General features: G+C 64.9%; 1 protein-coding gene across 4 annotated transcripts in view; it reads left to right on the top strand.

Moving 5' to 3' along the window:
- Positions 1–20,498, top strand: part of B3GAT1 (beta-1,3-glucuronyltransferase 1) — a 29,055-nt gene that overhangs the window by 2,705 nt on the left and 5,852 nt on the right. The window contains exons 1-3 of one of the 4 annotated variants that reach the window (XM_067039363.1): positions 225–431; positions 17,105–17,160; positions 17,324–17,470. In XM_067039363.1, coding sequence (XP_066895464.1) covers positions 17,359–17,470 — 112 coding nt within the window. In that variant the 5' untranslated portion in view covers positions 225–431; positions 17,105–17,160; positions 17,324–17,358. Of the gene's footprint in view, positions 1–224; positions 432–3,781; positions 4,007–17,104; positions 17,197–17,323; positions 17,471–20,498 lie in introns of those variants that run through there. The other 3 variants (XM_059070644.2, XM_067039362.1, XM_067039361.1) reach the window with 3 other exon arrangements.

Genomic DNA, 20,498 nt, shown 5'->3' with positions numbered 1-20,498 from the left:
CGGGGCTGGCGGCGCTGTCACAGAAGCGGCAGCCTGGGCGCATCCGCCGCCGCCGCCGAGGGGACTCCGCGCCGGCCCGGTCGGCTGGGCTCCGACCGCGCGCCCCGGTGCCCGCGCCTTCGCCCTGCGCCCGGGCCCGCCCGCCCCGCTCTTCTCTGCGCCCCCGGCCTCCCCTCCCGGCTCTCCGCCCCGCGCCCCCCGCGCGCTCCCGGGCTCGGCCGCCGCCTCGCCGAGCGCAGAAGGGCCGGGCCGGGCCGGGGCAGCGCGGACCCCACAGCGATGAAGGGCCCCCCGGGGGCCCGCAACCCGAGAGCCCCCGGGGCTGGAGGCGCGCGCGGCCCGGGCCAACAGCCTGGGTGCGCTGGGGCCGGCGCGTAGGGGCCGCCGCCGCGATGGAGCGCGCCGGGGACCATCCGGACTCGCCGCCGCAGGTCAGTGCCCCCGCTGTCGCGCACAGAGCCCCTTTATGCCTCCGCATCGGTCCCCGCGCCATGTCCTCCCGGGCGCGTATGCGCGCGCCCGTGTGTGTGTGCGCGCGCGCGCGCGCGTGTGTGGCTGTGCGTGCAGTGGGGTGGCTGGAGAGCCAGCTGGGGACCCGGCCGGGGCGGAAGGCACTGCCGCCGCCGAGGGGCTGCGAAACCAAACCTGGGCGATGCCTGTCCTCCTCGGGCCGGCGGGAAGGGGAAGCTGGTTCTCGGCAGCTTCCAACAACCGGCCAGGCTCTTAGCTCATTGGTTCCTCCCTCCCCACCTTAGCAGGTGGTTCCCGGTGGCCGGGAGTCGGGGGCCAGCACCCGCCGCAGCGGCTCCCCGGCGTCGTCCCCAAGCTCTGGGGCTCCAGCCACTGATAAGTTAAGTCTCTGAAGCTCTGCCGGGAGCCTGAGGGGCTGAGCGGTGGCGAGGGGACCCAGCGTCCTGAGGACGTTCAGTGCAGGGGGCCGGGGAGGCGTGACCAAGTTCACCACCCGCCCTCCGCCGCCGGGCTCCGGCCTGGGGTCCTGGTCCCTTCCAAGCCAGAGCCCGCAACTTCCGAGAAGGAACAGAGAGGTGAGGCAGGAGGGACTGGAGTAGGAGGCCAGGGATGTAACTGTGCTTGGGGACAGCCTGGGACCCAGCAGCTGAGGTCGGAGAGACCGCACCCACCCAGACACAGATGCGTAAACAAGGCCCTAACCGCCCCCCCTGCCCCGTCCTCCCCTGGCCAGGCCTAGTCTCAGCTGGGCACCATTTGCCTGGATTCTTGTAGAAACTGGGTCTCAGTGGCTCCGGGGAGCTCTCTGCCCTAGACGCTGAAGCTGGCCTTGCGGACGGTTGGTTGCCCCAGGCTGGTGGGGCCGGCTCTACCTGCGTGGGTACCAGTCTGGGTCGGGTACCCATCGGGAGCTTGGGCTGTGTGACATGTACCAGTTCAAAGGACTGGGCGCGGATGTCCCAGTACAGAGCCTGTGGCGCCTCCGACGTGGTTGTGTGGAAACGGGGCGCAGCTGCATAAGTTACTGGCGTCGTGGGGCGGGTGGCTTCACAGGACGGTGGCTCCAGGGTCCTCTGCGATTTGCCTTCTGTTCCTCGTGTCTCCCTGCCTCACCACAGAGATTGAGACATTTCCTCCCAAACCTGTTTAGCTGGTGACTGCTACTGCCCGTAGTGGGCCAAACGTCAAGTCCCCCCCTTCCTTTGTTTGGAACAAAGACCCTTCCCCGTGAGACCTTCAAAGAGACTATCCATTGTGCCCAGTCCATGCCCATCACCCCCAAAGGTTCTGGAGCTGCATGCACTCCCCTCTCCCCTTGGGGTGGGAGCGGGAAGGCTTGCCCAGGTTATGGAACAGGGAGGGTTGATGGACTTGTGCCCCATTCAGCACCGGCGCCGAGTGGCTTGCTGTGCACATTTCTGTACCTGACCCACAGACGCTGGGGAATCCCTCCTTGTTCACGCCTGTTGGAGGCTCACGGGTGCTGGGTTGGGTACGTGCACAGAGGCTTCTGGACCAGCAGGCACTGACCGTCCACCTGAAGCATGGGGACGGGCAGAGACCGGGGGCTTCAGAGGAAGATGCCGGCGGGGCCCGCCCTGTCCCCGGCATCGGGCCTCCGGACGGACCTGCGTTTTTCCACCGTGGTTTTGATGGGCGAGGGCGGAGGGGCCCCGGGCGGCTGTACCTCTCTGGTCGTGGTACAGCATATGAGGCAGGGCAGGAGCGTTGCAAGCATGGCGGGTACGGCAGGGTGAGCTGCCCGGAGCCAGGCTCTAGGATCAGGGGGCGTGTTGGTTCAGCGTTGGCTGGAGGAGGGCCTGAGTGGGCGCGGAGGGGCCTGAGCGCTCCCCTCTCCTGAGAACTGAAGGTGGGGAGAGGCAGGGCTCGGGGAGAGGGAGAATCTGAGAGTCTGAGGCAGGCAGGGAAGCGCGAGAGACAGCAGACAAAGACACGGAGGCACGGACGACAGGGCCCCAGTGGCACGGGTGGGCCAGCCTCGGGCCTCCTTCCAGGACGCGCTGGCGGTGGCCATCAGCCAGGGCAGGAGGCCCTCCGTGGAGCAGGAGGGACGGCCTACTGAGGAGGGCTCTTCCCGAGGCTCCGACGAATGTGGGGTTCAGAGGTGGGTCCTCAGGCAGAAGGGGGACAGGCCGTGAGATCTGGGACGCTCAGGGAGACCCACCTCTTGGTGCCTGCCCCCCACCCTTCCCGGCCCCGGGGTACAGTGGGCTCTGGGGGATCCAGCACCTGGGAGAAGGAAAGTGAAAACCCCCTTCCTGCACCTCCAGGCCGGAAGGCCTTTGGGGACCCTGCTGCGAGCATGGGGTGGGGGGCAGGGAGGCAGTGCCGTGCAGGGCAAAGGCTTGGCCAGGCCGGGGCAGCCTCAACCCCTCTGTGACCGGCTGGGTGGACTTCGGGAAAAGTGGAGCCCTCTAAGCCCTGGTTTCCCGAAGGCCCACGAATCCAGGAGCCTCTCCCACCAGGCTGTTTGTAGGTGAAGTGCTCGGTGGATGTTACTGTAACGTCTGCATTTCGCTCACCTCCCCACCTTCTTCTGGGATCTGGATGGCTCTAGAATTTGGAGTAGCAAGTCACTGGCCCACTCTGGGGCCGGTCACATTGGCCTGTTGCCGGTTCTCCCCTCAAGACTCCCACGCCTGGGCTTCCCTGGTGGCGCAGTGGTTGAGAGTCCGCCGGCCGATGCGGGGGACGCGGGTTCGTGCCCCGGTCCGGGAGGATCCCACGTGCCGCGGAGCGGCTGGGCCCGTGAGCCATGGCCGCTGCACCTGCGCGTCCGGAGCCTGTGCTCCGCAACGGGAGAGGCCACAGCAGTGAGAGGCCCGCGTACCGCAAAAGGAAAAAAAAAAAAAGACTCCCACGCCTCCAGGCTCTGGGCCTTGTCCAGCCGCTGCCGTGCCTCTGCATCGAGCATGCCTGGCGTCCCCTTGCCGAGCGGCAGCAGCACGGGTCCCGTGTCTAATCGGTGGTCAGTGTGGTCACTGCACGTCTCAGACGGCGGTTGTCCAAAAAAATCCACACAACTGATGAGAACCCCAGGCCGGTGGCCTCTTGGTATCGGTGCTAGAAGCCAGCAGGGCGGGCAGAAGTCGCTCAAAGGCCCCCTTCCACACACATTCACTGAGCACCTACCGTGTTCCAGGCTCTGGGCCAGTGCTGGGGACGTAAAGCATCAGACAATCCAAAATCAAATCAGGTTTTCTGTTTAGCTTTAGGAGGAAGGACTGTGTGGGTTGCTTTTTTTTTTTTTTTTTTTCCCCGCAGCTACAGCAAATTTACTTTTCTAATGAGGTTTAGCTCCAGCCAATATTAAAATGAATCTGTACTCCCTGAGCACGCCAGCTGACAGCAGGATAGCGGCCTTCCAGCCAAGCGCCTGGCAGGGATTAGGGCTTTGCCACCGATAAGCCCAAAAGTGGGGAGTCTTAGTCTGGACCTCGAGAGTTGGCTGGATTGGGGATGAGCCTTTGCCTGCAGAATTCGAGCCGTCAGCAGTGTTTCTCCTGTCCCGCAGGTAGAAGACGTGAGCCGTTATTATTGCTTCGTGAGGAGGGGGGAGGGAAGCAGGGGAGCAGAGCCCAGAGGGCAGGGCTGTGGGTATTAGGGGGGGAGCTGGTCTGCGGGTCCTCGCCGACCCCCGTGTAAGGCTGGGCGCGTGCGGTCACCTCCCCCTCACTCCTCCCCGTCTGGCTTCCTTCTGCACGAACTAGTTGAACGATCTGTCCTCTGAGGCCGTGAGTGTCTTTAGGCTCAGGACTCTGGGCTGTTCATCTCACCAGCCCTCGGAAGCCTTAGAGCCCAGCGCTGGACGTGGGGCGGGCTGCTCGCCGTCCCTGGTGGGCACCCCGCAGCCACACCAGCCGCATTTCAAGAGCGCAGTAGCACACGTGGCCTGTGGCCACCATATTGGGTGGCATGGATGCACGTAGGATGTGCCCAGCGCCCCCAAGTTCTCCCGGCAAGTGCCGTCCTGGGCTCTGCACAGCTGGTTTAGTGAGGCGCCTAGAGCATGGGCTGCTGGACTCACAGCCTGGCTCTGCCGTGCACAGCTGTGTGGCTTTGGGCCAGCGCTTAACCTCTCTGTGCCCCACGTGTCTTGTCTCTAAGCAGGGATAACAGGACGTTTGTGAGGCAGGAATGAGGCTTACAGTTAATCAAGTTGCTCACTTAGAACGTGAATAGTGCTTTGCTTAGCAATTTTTTAAATTACTCATTTAGTGAAGATTTCACCTAACAGACTCTTAGGGAACAGCCTACTTTGTGCCAGGTGTGCGGAGGGGCCCGGTGCGTGGCGTTGCTTCCGCCTCCCAGCCACCCAGAGGCTCAGTCTCCTCCCCTGTGACGGGGACGTGGCCGGTTAATAAGCCCTGCACCGCTCTCCAGGGACAGAAAATGAGGTGGGGTGTGTGTCTGCCTTTGCCGATGAACACTGCCAGGTCCACGGGGAAGCAGACGCACCTCCCACCGAAGAGCGTTCCCTTAGCCCCCGTGTGTTCAGAGTAAAAGGAGCAAATGAGGTTCCGGCCTCCGCCAGCGTCTCGGTGGGGACGTGAGGGCTCTGCCCGGGCTCCCAGCCCTGGACCTAAGGGAAGGAGCCCCGGTCCAGCGGAGCGAGAGGGGCCCTGGGCCAGACGGGATTAGCGGTCAGCTGGCTGAGCCCGGCTCCAGGCCCAGCTGTGTCGGCCGCTCTCTGGGTGACAGAATCTCAGGAGCCTCTATCTCCTCATCTGAAATGAAAGGAGCATGAAGCATGTGAACATTTCCCACCGCGATTACACCGCTTCCCTTGGTAAGCTGTCCATGACGGATGGCCCAGGAGCAGGAGGCAGGGGTGGGGAGCCTACCAGCCGAGAAGGCAAAGGGAGGAGGGGACGGCTCGGGGAGCAGGAATTCGCATCCATAGCCATGGACTAGCGGTGGTAAGGCCAGCAGACCGTCTGCCTGGGATTAGGATTCTGTGGCCGTAGGTGCCTCCTTCTTTCTACCCGTAAGGAAGCCGGTGCCCAGGGAGGGTCCACTCCTGTTTCAGGTCACACAGCACTTTGGTGCCTGGTCCCAGACTGTGACCTGCGTCTCCTGACACCCACCCCTCCCTCTCTCAGGCCCGCTGTGCTCTTGCAGGACAGAGACAGGCAGCGGGGCCACGGGAGCAGCCCCCGGGCTCGGGGTCAGAGGCCCACACTGGGAGCCGGGCCCCTTCCCCACCAGCCGGCACGGGCCTTGGCTCTCCTCCCGTGGTAGCTGGCCCAGGAGGACCCAGCTAAACTACCCTGCCAGGGCCCCAGGGAAGGTCAGCGGGTTCAGGCCACAGGCGACGCATTAAAAATGCACACGAAACCTTCATTAAACCAGTGAATCACCAGCCTGCATGGTGTGTGTTTGCACACCCTGACCAGAGGGCGGAGGCCAGCCTGGAACTCCTCAGGCCGGGTGAGCTGTCGGGGCCCTCGCTGGCCCGAGACCGATCCTGGGGGCTCCCAGCTCCACGCAGCCCAGACCTGAAGCCCTGGGTCCCCATTAGCTGATTGGGGTCCCCCCGGGTGGCCTCTGCAGCCTGAGGAAATCCAGGCTCGTCCTCAGCCCCCTCCCCCGTCGCTGACCCGATGCCCTTGGAGGTCAGAGTGGACCCGGGGTGTCAGGCTGCATCCCTGGAGGCCCAGTTACTGGAAGGTGCGGCCCGTGGAGTGGCCACACCAGGCCCCCCGGGGAAGCCCTCCCTGCACAGTGCGGAGCAGGAGGGCGGAGCAGAGCAGCTTCTTTTCTTTTTTCCTCAGGAAGCTTCTGTACTAAAGCCGAAGCATTTCTCACCTAACTCATCACCTGCCGATATTAAATTCCTCTCCCTCCTGTAAATCTCCCTCTGAGAACCAGCATTCCAGCCTCCACCACCCCCACCCCCAAGACTGGAGACCCAGCAGGCTGCCCTGCGTGTGCGCGCCCGTGTGTTCCAGTGTGTGCACGTGTGTGTGTGTGTGTGTGCATCCCATCCTCTGGCCACGCCTTGCTCACTCCTAGCAGCTCAGCTGGAACCCCTGGGGTTGCGTCCCCCAGGCGTGCCCTGTGCGTATTTCCTCATGGTAACGCACCCAGGTGACAGCCAGCAGGAGGGTCGCGCACTGGGACCACACACAGGTGCCCACCCAGCCCCGCTGCAAGGAAAGCCCTGTTAAGCGCCCCCCAGCGTCTGGATGTGTCATCGCTGACCCATCTAACCAGAACTTCTGGATGACAGGTTCGTTTGTGTAGTTAAGAAAAAACAAACAAACACGTAAAGTAAAATGGAAATGTACCATCTTAACCGCTTTTAAGTGCCTCCGGGCATTAAGTACGTTTGCGGTGTCGTGCCACCATCCGTCCCCAGAACTTTTTCATCTTGCCGACCGGAGGCTCCGCGCCCTTGAAACCCCCCGTCGCCAGCCCTGACCGCCACCTTTCTGCCTTCTGTCCCTGTGAGTCCGACCGCTTTCCCGCCTCTGTAAGTGGGTCACATGGGCTTGGCCCTGCTGCGCCTGCCCCTCCCTGAGTGCAGCGCCCTCCGGGGTCGTCACGTCGGGGGGCAGGGCGCAGGGCTCCGTCCTCGCTCGGGCTGGGTCGCACCGTGTGGATGCGTTTTGTCCGCCTGGTCATCAGGCTGGCGGGTCGCCTGATGCCGGACCGTGGGGCAGCAATGGTCAACGATGGTGTCTCCCCGCCGCCCTTCTCTCCGGGAGGCCGCAGACGCCTCTGTGCTCTGAGTACCGGGTGCCACGAGGAGCAGGGAGGATGGAGCCCCGCTTTCCCCCGCCTGTCCAGTGCCAGCCGCATGTCCCCAGGGCCCAGCCCTCATGACAGTCCCCGGGAGAGTGTTCCTGGCCAGCCCAGAGGTGCGGCGGGAGCTCGGCCAGGGGAGAGCATGCCAGGCAGAGGCTCCAGGTAGGGCCGGTGTGGGGACAGGTCGCCTGCCCTGCTCCCTCCAGAACCCCCACCCGGGAGCCTTCCTCGCAGAGCCTGTCCCCGGGCCGGGAGCCCCGCTGACCCAGCAGCCCTGTGCGCAGGGCCGGCCCCTCTGCACGCAGCTCCGCGGCGCTCAGCCCATCTCAGCCGTCGTGCTGCCCTGCTGCCGGCTGTGTGATGCACGGCCTGTAAAACAGAGTGTCGGCGGGATCGACCGTCTGGGGGCTGAGTTTAGGGACCCTCCTATCCGTCACGCCTCTCCAGGGGAGCGCGTGCTGCCACGCGGGCTCACAGGCCTTCTTGGGCTGGACCTCCTGCAACACTTTCCCTGGACTGTCTCTCACCCGGCAGCGCGAGCCGCTGACACGCAGGGGAGGGGACGGGGGACCCGGCCGGAGTAACAGGAAGCAGAGGTGGAGAGAGCAGCTTTCCGGGGAGCCCTCGCCTGCTTCCAGGGGCAAAGGGCAGGAAACGAGCGGCCCGGGGTCGATGGCCCCCCACCCCAGGCTCAGCCCGAAGGAGGAGAACCGCAGCTCTGACAGCTCTGGAGACAGGAGGAGAGACGGCGGACCCCTGACCTTCCGAAATCCCCAGTCCTGCCCTGGGTGCGAATCTTGGAGGCTGGGCAGGGACACAGGACTAATGGGGGCAGGGCAGGCCCAGCTCAGTTTCTGAATCTGTAAAAGAGGAACGGCAAAAGCGGTGCCCGCACAGGGAGCTGCGTGAGCCCGCGGCAGGCAGCCCGCGGCCAGGAGCCTGGACACCCTGTCCATCACACCGCCTCGGAGCCCACACCCCGTGGACCCCCCTCCTCGGCACGGCCTCGCCCCTGGGAGGGAGGGATCCGCTAGAAGAACCGCCCAGAGGCCGGTCAGTGCTGACCCAGGAGGGGAGCTGAGGTGCCCTGGCCTCCCCTTCGCTCCCAGACGCTTGGACTCGGCTGCATTCAAACAGCGTGGTTGCTGCTATACTTTCTATTGCAGTTGACGTCGCCCAGCATTCGCAGCGCTCTCTGTGGGCCAGGCGCTGTGACAGTGTTTTCCATGGACCCCTCATTTGATCCCAGAGTGGCCTGGTAAGAGTCACCGAGAAGGGACTGAGTCACAGGGACACCGGTGCAGCCTGCTGCGTGTCCGGCCCGGGCCTGGGGTGGATCCAGAGGAGTCCATGGCTTGGGGGCTGTGGACAGACATGAAAACCGACCAGCTCACGCAGGACGCGGGCTGGCCGTGCGCTGTGCGGACGCCGAACGCTCAGGCCTGGGAGAGCTTGAGAACGGGGAGGGATAAGGCCGAGGGCGTAGAGCTCCAGGTGGTCTCCCCCTGTCAGCACCCCACCCCAAACCACACGCCGTCAGCACCAGAGGAAGTGGTGGCTGCAGAGCCCGAGGGCTGGGGCCGGTGCAGTGGGGACACACCGCCCTTGGCCGCTCACACCCCCCCCAGGGCATCCGAATCCAGCCTCTCCCAGGGCCCTGCACAGCCGTCCCCGGCCAGCCGGGCGTCAGACCCTCAGCTCCAGGGCCAGAACCTCCAGGTTACCCAGCCGGCTTAGTGCTGGTCCCCTGGCCTTGCTGAGACCACATGCCCGGCTCACTGGCCAGCCAGGGTCACCGGGACCTGTGCCAGGCTCCACACTGTGGACTGTCCTTGCAGCCAGCACTGCCTACCCACCAGGCAGTGCAGCCCTGGGCCCTTCTCAGCCTCCCCGGGCCGCCCCAGTGGAGGGGGGTCAAGGAGACCTGGTCGCACCACCCCAGCTCCCGGAGTCCAGGGGGCAAGGGTCCCACAGCCTTCTGAGCGCTGGTGTCCTCAGCCTCTGCAGGGAGCGCACCGCGCCCACCCACGCTGGGCAGCCTGGCGGGAGGGGAGGCCCGCCTGGCCGCCCGGTGGCTCTTGCTGCCCTGGTCCGCTAGAAGCTGTTGGCTTTGCTCATCCGGTCCCCCGGCCCCGCCGTCCATCTCGTATCAGGATCTGCGGGGCCCTCGGCTCCTGCCCCGCAGGCACTGGCCTGATCCGGTGGGTGTCACTGTGTCCCAAGCTGCCCCGCACCTCGCAGGATGCCGGCCGGTGCAGCGAGCTGGGCGCTGGAGGGAAAGGTTGGCGTGTTCGGTCCAGGGAGTTGACCGCGACCGTATTGGAATCGGGCAGGACCGTGTCCCGGCGGGACCTCGGCCCGTGCCAGGGTGACCCGCCCGCCGGGGCTGCTCAGCCTGTGGCGAGGGGGGGCGGGGGCGCAGGCGGAGGGTGCAGGGCGACGGTCCTCGGAGCCGCGAGTGGAGCCCCGTGCTCTCCGGGATCGTGCCGCGGGCACAAAAAGCTGGCCTTGGTCTGCTCGAGAGCTCGTCTTCCGCTGAACGGAGACCCACGCGTGGGCCCACGGATACACGTGCACTCACTCAGGTAGGGTGCCCGCCACGAGCACACACACGTGCACACGTGTGCGAAGGCGTGAACGGGCAGCCCTGTGAAGCCACCCGGAGAGGGTGGCCCCGTGGAGCCCGCAGAGTGGACTCGGCCCCGGCCGCTCTCCTAGGGAAACTACAAATTCCACGTCCAGAGGAGGGACAGCAGGTGCCATGGCCGCTGCCGTCGGGCCAGTCCGATGGAGTCAAGCGGGCAGGGGGTGGGGGCACGGTGACGAAGCTGGTACTCGGGGCACCACAGGGCAAGGGCCCCGTGGCAGCCAGCGGGCCCAGGGACACACAGGCCCCCACGCTGGGCCATGGCAGAGGCAAGGGGGCAGCGGGGGTCAGAGGCCACAGGGAGGAAGGACATGGGGGGATGCTGGCCGTGAGGGCTGGGCCGGCTTGCTCTTTGGGTCTCTGGACGCGGCCTGAGACCTGTGCCCCCGGGGCTAGCCCAGACCTCGGGGTGGGAGGGGAGTTACCGTCCGATGGACTGAGGCAGGTCCGCCAGCTTCCAGAGCTCTCACGAGCGCTGCAGGGAGGGAAGGCGCCGGGCTGGGCATGGGGTCAGGGACAGTGGTGGCAAGAGGTAGAAGGGAAGCAGAGAGGACGCGGCTGGTGGGTGAGACAGCACAGCCGCGCGCCTCGGATGCCACGGAGGGGGACTCAGGAGGTCTTGGGGAGAGCACGTCAGGGGGGTGGGCCAGGCAGTGGGGCCGACTGAGCAGACAGATCTCAATGGGAGGCTGCGGATGCCGGGAGCATTGGGAACAGCCCGGGAGTCCTGTGCTGGCCGCCGAGACGGGGAGGAAGACGGAGCTGCTCTGGGAAGAAAGACGACGGTGGGGTCTCTGCTGTGTTTGAGGTGTCATGGAACATTCCAGACACAGAACAGCTCCAGGCTGGAGGAGGAGGCTGAGGCCAGAGCAGGCAGGGGAAGGGGGAGGCCACGGGGACCCCTCGGCTGTGCCGGCTGCGGGGCCAGATGGGAGCTGAGGTCGGGAAGTGACCTGGCCTCCCTGCTGTGCTGGACAGGCCCTAAGGAGTCCCCGAGACCTCTGACGGCCGCTGTCCACGCCTTCAGTGCGGAGACGCCTGTGACCAGGAGAACGTGGCCGGGGTGATGGGCTGTCCCTCCTGCAGGCTCACAGTGTCCTGGAGGACGCGTCCCGGCGGCACACTTGCCCCGGGTGCCCTCCCTGCTGGTCCCAGGGCATGGGTGGCCGTGTTGGCCGAGGACACGGGGCAGGGAGCCGAGGGCAGTGCCGCCCACAGTCCTGTGACCCTGGGGCAGTGGCCTCTGCCGCCCCCCTACCCCGGGCGTGGAAGCAAGGGCACCCCGTTCAGCCCTCCAGGGGCCCCTGCGCGGGGGACCCCGTACGTCGGCTGGGCTCCTGACCCCCAGAAGGTGGAGATGGAGGAGAACTGGGTGGTTAGAGCTGTAAGCCCGTGACCACAGGCCGGCCGCAGGGGGACACGGGGCCACTCGTCTTGGGGACAGTGACGTTCTCTTAAAAGCGGACGCGGTTGCCAGAAGGGGGCAGGGACCGAGATACAGGGAGGAAGGGGGAAGAGGGGGTCGGGGAGGCGGCTCCTGCCAAGATCAAGCCTCCCCCAACCCCACGCCAAGCCGAGGGCCAGAAGCTGGGCTCCACGCAGGGGCCTCTCCCCAGTGCACAGGGGGCAGAGCCGGGCCCGCCCTCACCGCCCCCCCACCAAGCAGGGGAGGCCTGCGGCCACGCCACTCTCTGCCCGCCTGCCCGGGGCTCCCGTCGGCACCTCCCTGCTGGGGGCCCTCCCCGCCAGCCCTGCACGGCCACCCGTGGACCGTCCGTGTGGTGGCTCTTCACAGGGGCTGTTCGGCCCAGCCGGCCACTGTCCGACGGCCCAGTTCTCCGTCCGGTCTGTGTCCCCACCTGGAGCCAAGCGCGGGTCACCCGTGTGCTCCGGGCCCAGCCCAGAGCAGCAGCAGGGAACCCCCAGGTGAGGCCCTCCTGCAAGGAGGCTGTGGGACGGGTGGACACCCTTCTGCCCGAAGACCACGCCGCTGATTTAGGAACTCCAGCAAACCCACTGGGGCCGGTAGCTTGTTCCGTTCAAATTCCTGCAGTGACGCGGGGGGACCGCGCAGAGCAGACCCCCCCATCTTCACTCTTTACTAAGAATCCAAGCCTGATCCCAAGGCTCTATCTGAAAAACCAAGAAAGAAAACGAGGGAACCACCTCAAGCAGACAACCCACGCGCTGTGTTTCCTGACTCTTGGGCAGAAGAAACCCGAAGCTGTTCCGTGTGGTTTGCACGAGGCTGAGCTGAGCTGACGTCCTTCGGCCCCAGCCGGGGCCTGGTCTCCTGGCAAGAAGGGAACGACACGGCACGAGGCCTGGGGTCCAGGATGCAGAACCCCCAGGGCCCGGCCACCCCTCCTCCGCGGCCCCCACCGTCAAAGCCCGCTGGGAAGCCCCTTCCTGGGGGGTGGCCCTAGGGGGCCGGCCTGCGGGCAGGGAGCGCTGTGCGTGGGGCACCTGGGTGCGAGCAGCTCCGCCGACTCCAGGACCTTGGGCCTTTCCAAGCCTCGGCCTCCTCACGCGTACAATGGGGACGAAACCTCCCTGCCTGCCTCACGGGCTGCTGTGGAGATGCGGGACGGGCTTTACGAAGAAAGGAATCCCACCTGCCCCGGGCAGGGCTGTGAGCTGCAGGGCCAGCGCTGAGCCCTCCTGGGCGTCAGGCCTTCCTCGTGGGTGGAGGGAGCTGTGGACCCCTCTGTGTCCAGTCCCCTGCGGGTGGTGGGGACAGGAGCAGGAAGAGGACGGAGGTGGTGGGTGGAGAAGCCTCCGCGTCCTGCCCCCTCCCCCGTGGGGCCGGTGTGGGTGCAGTGGCCAGGGAGGAGAGGCCTGGGGCCGGTTAATGGAGTGTGGATTGACGGGACGGGAGCTGATTAGCTCTGGCATCTGGCTGGTCCTGAGCAGCGACCCGCAGGATCGATACTAATCCCTTGATCCCATTAGGGCCCCTGCAGCTCTCAGGGACAGCGTCCAGCCTCCCTCCCAGGCACTGTCTGGGGCTGGAGGGTACAACTGGAGCCCTAACCGCGTCCGCCTGCTGTCAACCCCTCCCCATGTCCCGCTTCCTGCAGCCCCTGGCACCCCCGCCGGCCTCTCACACCACCCCCCGGGCCCTGACAGCTGCTCGGCCCCAGCGGGACTCAGGCTCCCGGCGTCGGGCCCGTTTCTTTCCTCGCGGGCACGGCAGTGCTTTCCTCACCACCTCTGCTCCAGTGACTCAGGACCGATGTCCTCAGGGGCCTGGGGGTCCCCTCTGGCGGTCAGTGATCCAAGAGTCCATAACGTTGGTTCCCAGCCTTTTTGCAACAGTTCTGCTTGTCCTCATCGTCACAGAACGGACATAAACCAAGAAACGTGAGCTGGAAAGAAAGAAACGTTGTCGTTTCTAGGAAACCTGAGTTGAATGCTCCCAGAAGATTCCATGAGGCGAGTCTAGGGAAAAAGTTCTCCAAACGAGGTGAAGATTGGTGGGAAGCATCGTAACAATTCTAAAGGATGCGGCAGCACGGGTCGCTCACCGAGTGCCCCAAGGTCTCGGGTCACTTCCGAGAAGTCGTCGCTGAGGCCGGAGGCGGTGTGCCCAGCGGGGCGACTCCCGGAGGGTGGCGAGCTCCCGGGACGGGCCCCAGCCCCACTTCCCAAGCGGGCGGTGCCACGCTGGCCAGTGAAGAGCGTGTGGTCGGGGACAGGACCGCTGATCGTGCAGTGTGTCCTCCTCGCCTCGAAGGATCCTTCACCCCGCGGTCTCCTGTGACCGCCACCGTCCCGGGCTTATGGGCACCACGGCCCCTACCCTGCTCCAGAGACGAGGGCTGGGGTGGTCTGTGTGACACTGACCTCCGCCACACACATGCACGTGCTGCCTCCGCAGCACCTCCCCGAGGGATGGGACGGAGCCGCGTGGAGCCGCTTTCCCTGCCGCCGTGTGGCCCGGGGCGTCCAGCAGGGCCTTGCCCGCCACCGATGCCGAACTAATATTTGCCGAATGGAATTAAACCAGCCTCCTCCGCAGGTGCTGGGACACAGGTGAGGTTTTCGTCTGAATCCTGCAGCTCAGGAGGCAGCCTATCTGTGCATTTGGAATCGTCCAGCCTTGAAGCCAACCTTGCCCTGGCCCTGCCTCCCCAGGTCCAGCCTCTCCTGTCTAGCCTGCCCGGCTGCAGCCCAGCCTTGGACACATCGGGCCCCCCCCTGTCTGGGTCCCAGACACCCCCTGGTTCTCACAACCCATGACACCCTAAAACCCAGAGGCAAATTCCTATAACTAGGTCTCCCCAGACGTGGCCGATCTCCAGGGCTGCTTGGCCCATGAATCATGACCGGGCTCCTTGGAAAGCTGTTATGCTGGCCTCTTGCTTTGACTTTGGCCTTGAATGCGACCCAACCCCATTTTCTCACCAGAGCCCTGCCTTAACCTCAAGGTGCTAAAATGGCAGAACTGAAGCTTCATTAGTACCTCCCAGTCCAGCCCTGTGTGTGGAGATGAGAGGGGAGCACCCGAGCACTGTCCTGCCCCCTCACGTCCCCTCTGCCGTCCCATTGGGCTCACACGCCCCTCAGCACAGCCTTGTCTGTGTCCAGCCGAGGCCCCCCGTCTGCACTCGCTGAGGGGCTGGGCGGCGCGGGCCAGTCACGGACACGAACCGCGGCGGCTGGTGGGGCGTCCTGGCCTCAGCGGAGCCCGGGCCGCACCCTCTCTCCGGCCGGCAGGACCTTGCTTCCGGCACCGACCGCAGCCTCCCTGCTGCACCCCTCCCCCTGGCTCTGGGTGCGGCCGAGCCCCTCCCCCGTCTCCGCGCCGACTCCTCTGCCCGTGCATGCCCACCGAGGGCCAGGGCAGCTCTGGGTCTGCGGCTGCTTGAGCCTGGGCCACAGGCAGGCTGCCCAGCACCCCTCCAGGGCCGGGCAGGAAAAGTGGGCTGTGGCCAGTGGTCATCCTTGCAGCCCCATCTCAGACTTGGGCCTCTGGGTCTGGGGTAGCTTCCTCTGCCCCCACCCCAGGTCCCCCCCCCGCCCCCCCGGCCCTCAACCCCAGGCCCCAGTTCCCTCAGGCCCGCCCCCTGCCGGCCGGCTGGTGCTCTCCAAGGCTGGGGGCTCTCCCTGCTCTGCTTAATAACCGCCTGGTAATTGGCTCCATGATTTTGCTGCTATGCTTATAATAGCCTCCATTAAAGTTATGGGGTTTTCAAGCCGCAATGGCTTCCAGAGTAATTAATGCACAACTCGGTTTGTGGCTAAGTTTATTTTTAGAGCTCTTCTGCCTACCCCACCCCCTTCCTTTCATAGCCGTTTTGACCAGATAGCCCGGATGGGATCAGAGCCTCCCTCCAGGGCCCTTGCTTCCATTGCCCCTCCTCCCCTCCTCGTCCCCCTCCTGCTTCTGCACACACCCCCCCCCAGGGAGGCGCTGGGGCCTGCAGGGGGGCCTCCCGGAAGGGGCTCTGGGACCTGAGCCTCCTTCCCAGCTCCTGATGCAGCTCACGCCCCAAGAGCCTGGATTCACATCTGGCTCCACTGCATGCCGACGGTGACTTGGCCAAGATGCTGCCCCTCACGGCCTCTGCAAACTCCAGGTGGAAGGGGTCGAGGTCAGCGCCTGCGGCCCAGGTGTTGGGAAGACTGAACGTGGAGTGTCAAGTGCGTCTCTGGCCCCACAAATGCTCCCCACCAGCTGTTCTTTGCTCAGACTGCAGCCCACGCGGCCGAGGGAGGGGCAGGTGCCGGAGGCTGGAGGCTGCCCCAGCGCAGCTGCTCGAGTGCCAGGGCAGGCCAGCTCCCCACGGCTTCCCCCCGCCCCGGAACCAGAGCCTCCCCAAGACCAGGATGCGTGGAAAAGCTCCAGGGTGATCACAGGACCAGAGGAGACCTCCCAGCCAGCCCTGCTGGAAGCGCCTCTTACCCCCGTCACGTGGCCCGAGACGGCCCCGCCAAACCGAGGCCCCAGCTCAGCCCTTCGCAGCCCTGCCTGTGGCCTCGGAGCAGGGCAGGTGCTGGGCGGGGATGTAGCACGAGCTCACACAGCACCGGAGACCCAGAGAGGCATCCTGGGTGGGACTCTGGGCTCCCACCTGCTCGGGCCACAAGGAGTGTGGAGGACACAGCTCGCACCCCTGGATCATTCCCTGCCCTGTGCCTGCACCGTTTAACCCCGGTGGCAGGGGGGCGGGCCGTGCACCGTCGGCCTCCAAGGAGGCTGTGGAGCCATGGGTGGCAGGGGCACCGTCACTGGAAGACAGCACGGTTCTTGCACCAGGCGTGGGGACTGCTGGCAGAGAGGACCAGGCGAGGAGGAGGACGCACTGCTTCCAAAACGGGAGCCCAGATCCCGCTCAGCCCTGGCTCTCAGCTCCGCGGAGATGGATGCCCTCCTGCCCGGGGCTGGGTGGGCAGCGAGCGGCCTCGGGGGCTCGGTGTGCTGGTGCTGGGCCCTGGGGTGGCCCACACACCGGGACAGGCCAGGGCCGCCCATGGCTGTCCTCCCTCACGCCTCCCCCTGTGGACCGCAGCTGCATCTTGCACGGCACTCAGCTCAGAAGCGCGGAGGAAGGTGAACGTTGGGATGTGACGGTTTCCGTGGCGGTGCGGAGGCTGGGCGCCTGCCTCCTGGCGTGTGGGCAGCCGGGCCGGCGGGGGACTCTCCCCACAGGGCACCTCTCTTGGAGCCCCTGCTGCTGCCGTCTGAGTGCTGTCTCCCCGGGACGTGGCAGCCCCACCGGGAGCACGTCTCCTGGCTGACGCCCAGCTGCAGCGCCCGGCCTCTGCCCTACCTCCGCGGGGGCTTCGCAAGCATAGATCCTGCCCGGGTCCACCCCAGCACCGACTCCTTAATCCAGGCTGTGAAATAACCATCTGGGCACAAGCCTGTGACCGTCACAGCTGCTGACTCGTTCCGAGTGCCTGCTGTGTCCGTCTGGTGCCCACCCGCGGGCTCCACGGGCGTTAACGCGTTTAATTCCCAGAAGCCTTGGGAAGTAGGTGCGAAGGCGCCCATTTCATGGATGAGAAAACTGAGGCAACAGAAGCGAGTTGGGGTTAAACCCGGGCAGGTGTGTCTGAACCCTGAGTGGGCGGCACCCACCGCCACCTGTGAGGACAGAGGCAGAAGCCAGGCTCCACCCTGAAAACACGCAGCTGTGCGTCCCGAGCCGGCCAGCGGGGGCCCGTCGTGCCCAGGTCTCTGGCCGCCACCTTTGCTCTCTGTTGCAGGTGTCCACCCGCAGGGTTCCTGACCCACCCCAGAAGGCACCGCCCAGCAGACTCCGGTAGGGCCGGACCCCGCAGACCTGCTTCGGCAATGGGTGGGTTGTGAGCGTGGCCAGGCCTGCTGGCCAGCATTCAGCTTCCCGCTGCCCCGTGCCCGGCCCCCCCGGCCCATTCCTGTTCTTTTCTCCCCTGTGCTCGCCGCCGTCCGCTGCCGTCGCTCAGGTAACGAGGAGCTGTGGGCCCAGCCAGCCTTGGAGATGCCGAAGAGACGGGACATCCTCGCGATTGTCCTCATCGTGCTGCCGTGGACGCTGCTGGTCACCGTGTGGCACCAGAGCACCATCGCGCCCCTGCTCGCCGCGCACAAGGGTGAGCCCCCGCCCGGCCCCGCCCGCGGGCTTCGCTGATGGGGTGACCACAGCCAGGGCTGCCGGAGTCCCGACTCTCACCCGCTCGGTAGCTGCGGAGCCGAGGACGAGCCAGGCTGATGACCGTACCCTCGGGGGGTGGGGGGCGGCTCGGCCCGTTTGGGGCCCTGATGACGCCACGCCCACAGGCACAGACTCACGGGCCAGCTGTGCACCTGCTCCCGGGACGTGCTCCCCGGGACGGCTCGGGGGTGGGCGGCCGGGATTCCCAGCCTGCGTTGTGTAAAACCTTTCAGCGCGAGTGTGTTGTTCGCTCCTCTTTTCCTGCTCGGGAAGCCCTGATCCAGTGCCACCTGCTGCAAATAGGCTGGACAGAGGCAAGTCCCCTGAAGCCGGGTTAGAAGTGGCTTCTCCTGGCTCCCAGCCCAGAGCTTTTCCCTCTCACGCCAGGGCCCCCTAGGCCCCAAACCCATACACGTGCCCCTGCCCCCGCGCCGGCCCCTCACTGCCGGTCTCCAGCCCCACGCTCCCCTCTCTGCTCGAGCCCTTCTCCCGGGGGGGCCCGGGGAGCCTGATGAAACACAGAGGTGCCCAGGCCCATCGCAGGGAGAAAGCCGACAGGGCTGGGGTGGCTGGGTAGGTGCTGGGCGTCGCTGATTTTGGGTGCAGACAGGGCCAGGAGCCTCAGTCTGAAGCTGGGCTGCTCCACAGTTACACGTCGGGGCCTGCTCAGCCCCGGTGGGCCCTGAGGCTTCTGTGAGGAAGGGCCAGGCTGAAGGTGGCTGAACGCCCGCTGCCTGCTGGAGCTCCTGGAGCTGTCCTCCTGACGTTGATCCTTTCCTCCCAATCCAGCACCTCTCCTTGGTGCTTACTTTTTTTTTTTTTTTTGGCCATGCTGCTGGGCCTGTGGGATCTTAGTTCCCCTACCAGGGATTGAACCCGGGGCCTGGCAGTGAAAGTGCCGAGTCCTAACCCCTGGACCGCCAGGGAAGTCCCTGGCGCTTATCGTTGTAGAGTTGTCACCTAGCAACACATCACTACGTTTACCACACGTAAAGGGACGTAATACCACGTGGCTTCCACTCTAGGCAGGGCTCTGGGGTCAGAGACGCCAGGCTGCTTCGCTCAGCACCACCCTTCCTGCCTGAGGACAGGGAACTGGCATCCGCTCTCCCCAGAGCAGCCAAGACAGAACGAAGGCAGCAGCAAAGGAAGTTCGGGAGGCCTTAGGACCCAAAGGCGGCAGAAGCCCTGACCCAGCCCTGTCGTAGGCACAGAGCCGCAGGCGGGGGTGATTTGAGCAGCAGGAAGGAACAGGGACGGGGAGTGACCCTCAGTGTCCTCCCCGGGCCTTGGTTTCCAAAACTTTACCCCCGGCAGGATGAACTAATCTTTACTTACACCCCGGTCAGAAGCTGCTCTCCTCAAGCTTCTCGTCTTTCACAGTCTGACCCCAAACTCCTCCTGAAAGTGCCCTCGGCTGCCTGCATCTGCGCTCGTCTCCCGATGCCGCACCCACGGCCCGGGCGCAGGCCCCCACTACCACTGTGGGTCTCGTCGTGGGTGTCTTGCTGGCCTTTGGGAGCTCCCTGAGAGCCGGCGGCACGTGCATGCCCCCCCTCGGCGCCCAGCGTCCGACCCCACGCCGGCACCCACACCACGGGCTAACAAGAACCGTGGGAAGGAGGGAGGGGGCGGCAGCTGGCTGGACCCCACTTCGCCCCCTGCAGGTAACCACTCACGCCATCCTTTCCGTAGTCGCAAGAAACCACGAGGAACAGGGCCGCTTGCCAGAGATGGTGAGCTTCGGGGCAGAGTTCCGAGCCCTTTAACCCACATGCAACTCGATAAAGGAGATGCAGGTATTGGCTCCATTTTGCAGTTTCTAAAACTGAGGCACCAGAAGCGAAGCACTCTGCTCACGGCCGTATGGTTCGTACAGAGTGGCGCGGGGTCTGAGCCCAGGCACTCAGATCCCTAGGTCTGTCCTCCGACGCTTGCCACCTCCTGCCGAGATGGTGTGAGAGCAGTGAGGAGCCCACAGTCCTTCAAACAGGAAGACACACCTCAGAGAGAAGGAACTCTTTCAGAACAAGCATACCCGTGGGGGCTTCCCTGGTGGCACAGTGGTTACGAATCCTCCTGCCAATGCAGGGGACACGGGTTCGAGCCCTGGTCTGGGAAGATCCCACATTCCGCGGAGCAACTAAGCCCGTGCGCCACAACCACTGAGCCTGTGCTCTGGAGCCCATGAGCCACAACCACTGAGCCCGCATGCCACAACTAGTGAAGCCCGAGCACCCTAGAGCCCACGCTCTGCAACAAGAGAAGCCACCACAGTGAGAAGCCCGCATACCGCAATTAAGGGTAGCCCCCCGTTCACTGCAACTAGAGAAAGCCCACACCCAGCAACAAAGACCCAATGCAGCCTAAATAAATAAATAAATAATTGTTTTAAAGTAAATTTTAAAATTTTTTTTAAGATATGAATCAAGACCATTTAAAAAAAAAAAAAGAATACCCATAGGCTGGTTTCCCCTCATGAGAGGACTGCTGGCTTTGCCCATGGGGAGAACGTCCAGGATGCAAGAGAGAGCTTGGTCATTAGAGCTGCCCCAGCGGGCACAGGGTGCCTTCCGGAGAGAGGGGCTCTCATCCCTGTGAGTGTGTCACAGAGGCCAGGCCTCTGCCAGGTTTCACACACGCCTCTCCTGGGGTCCTTGGGGACACATGGGCACAGACAGCTGGGTGTGGAGCAGGTAGGGTCCCCGGTGGCTGAAAGAATGTGACCGGAAAGTGCAGATTAGGAGACAGACACCAAACCCCAGAAGAGCTGAGATGGGTCTCCACCCTGTCCCTTTGCCCAAATGTGGGAATAAAGTCAGAAACGACAGGCACAGGGTTCAAAATTATCTTGCCAGCTATGGGCGACACCCTAGAACAAAATGCAGTAAAGTATCAAATACTGCACCAAGATGCAGAAGCTGGATTAAGTAAGCCCCGCTTGACTCCAGGGTTTGTGAAAAATC

Source organism: Kogia breviceps, chromosome 7, assembly GCF_026419965.1.
Source record: "Kogia breviceps isolate mKogBre1 chromosome 7, mKogBre1 haplotype 1, whole genome shotgun sequence".
NCBI lineage: Eukaryota > Metazoa > Chordata > Mammalia > Artiodactyla > Physeteridae > Kogia > Kogia breviceps.
This window is presented reverse-complemented; position numbering and strand designations above follow the sequence as displayed.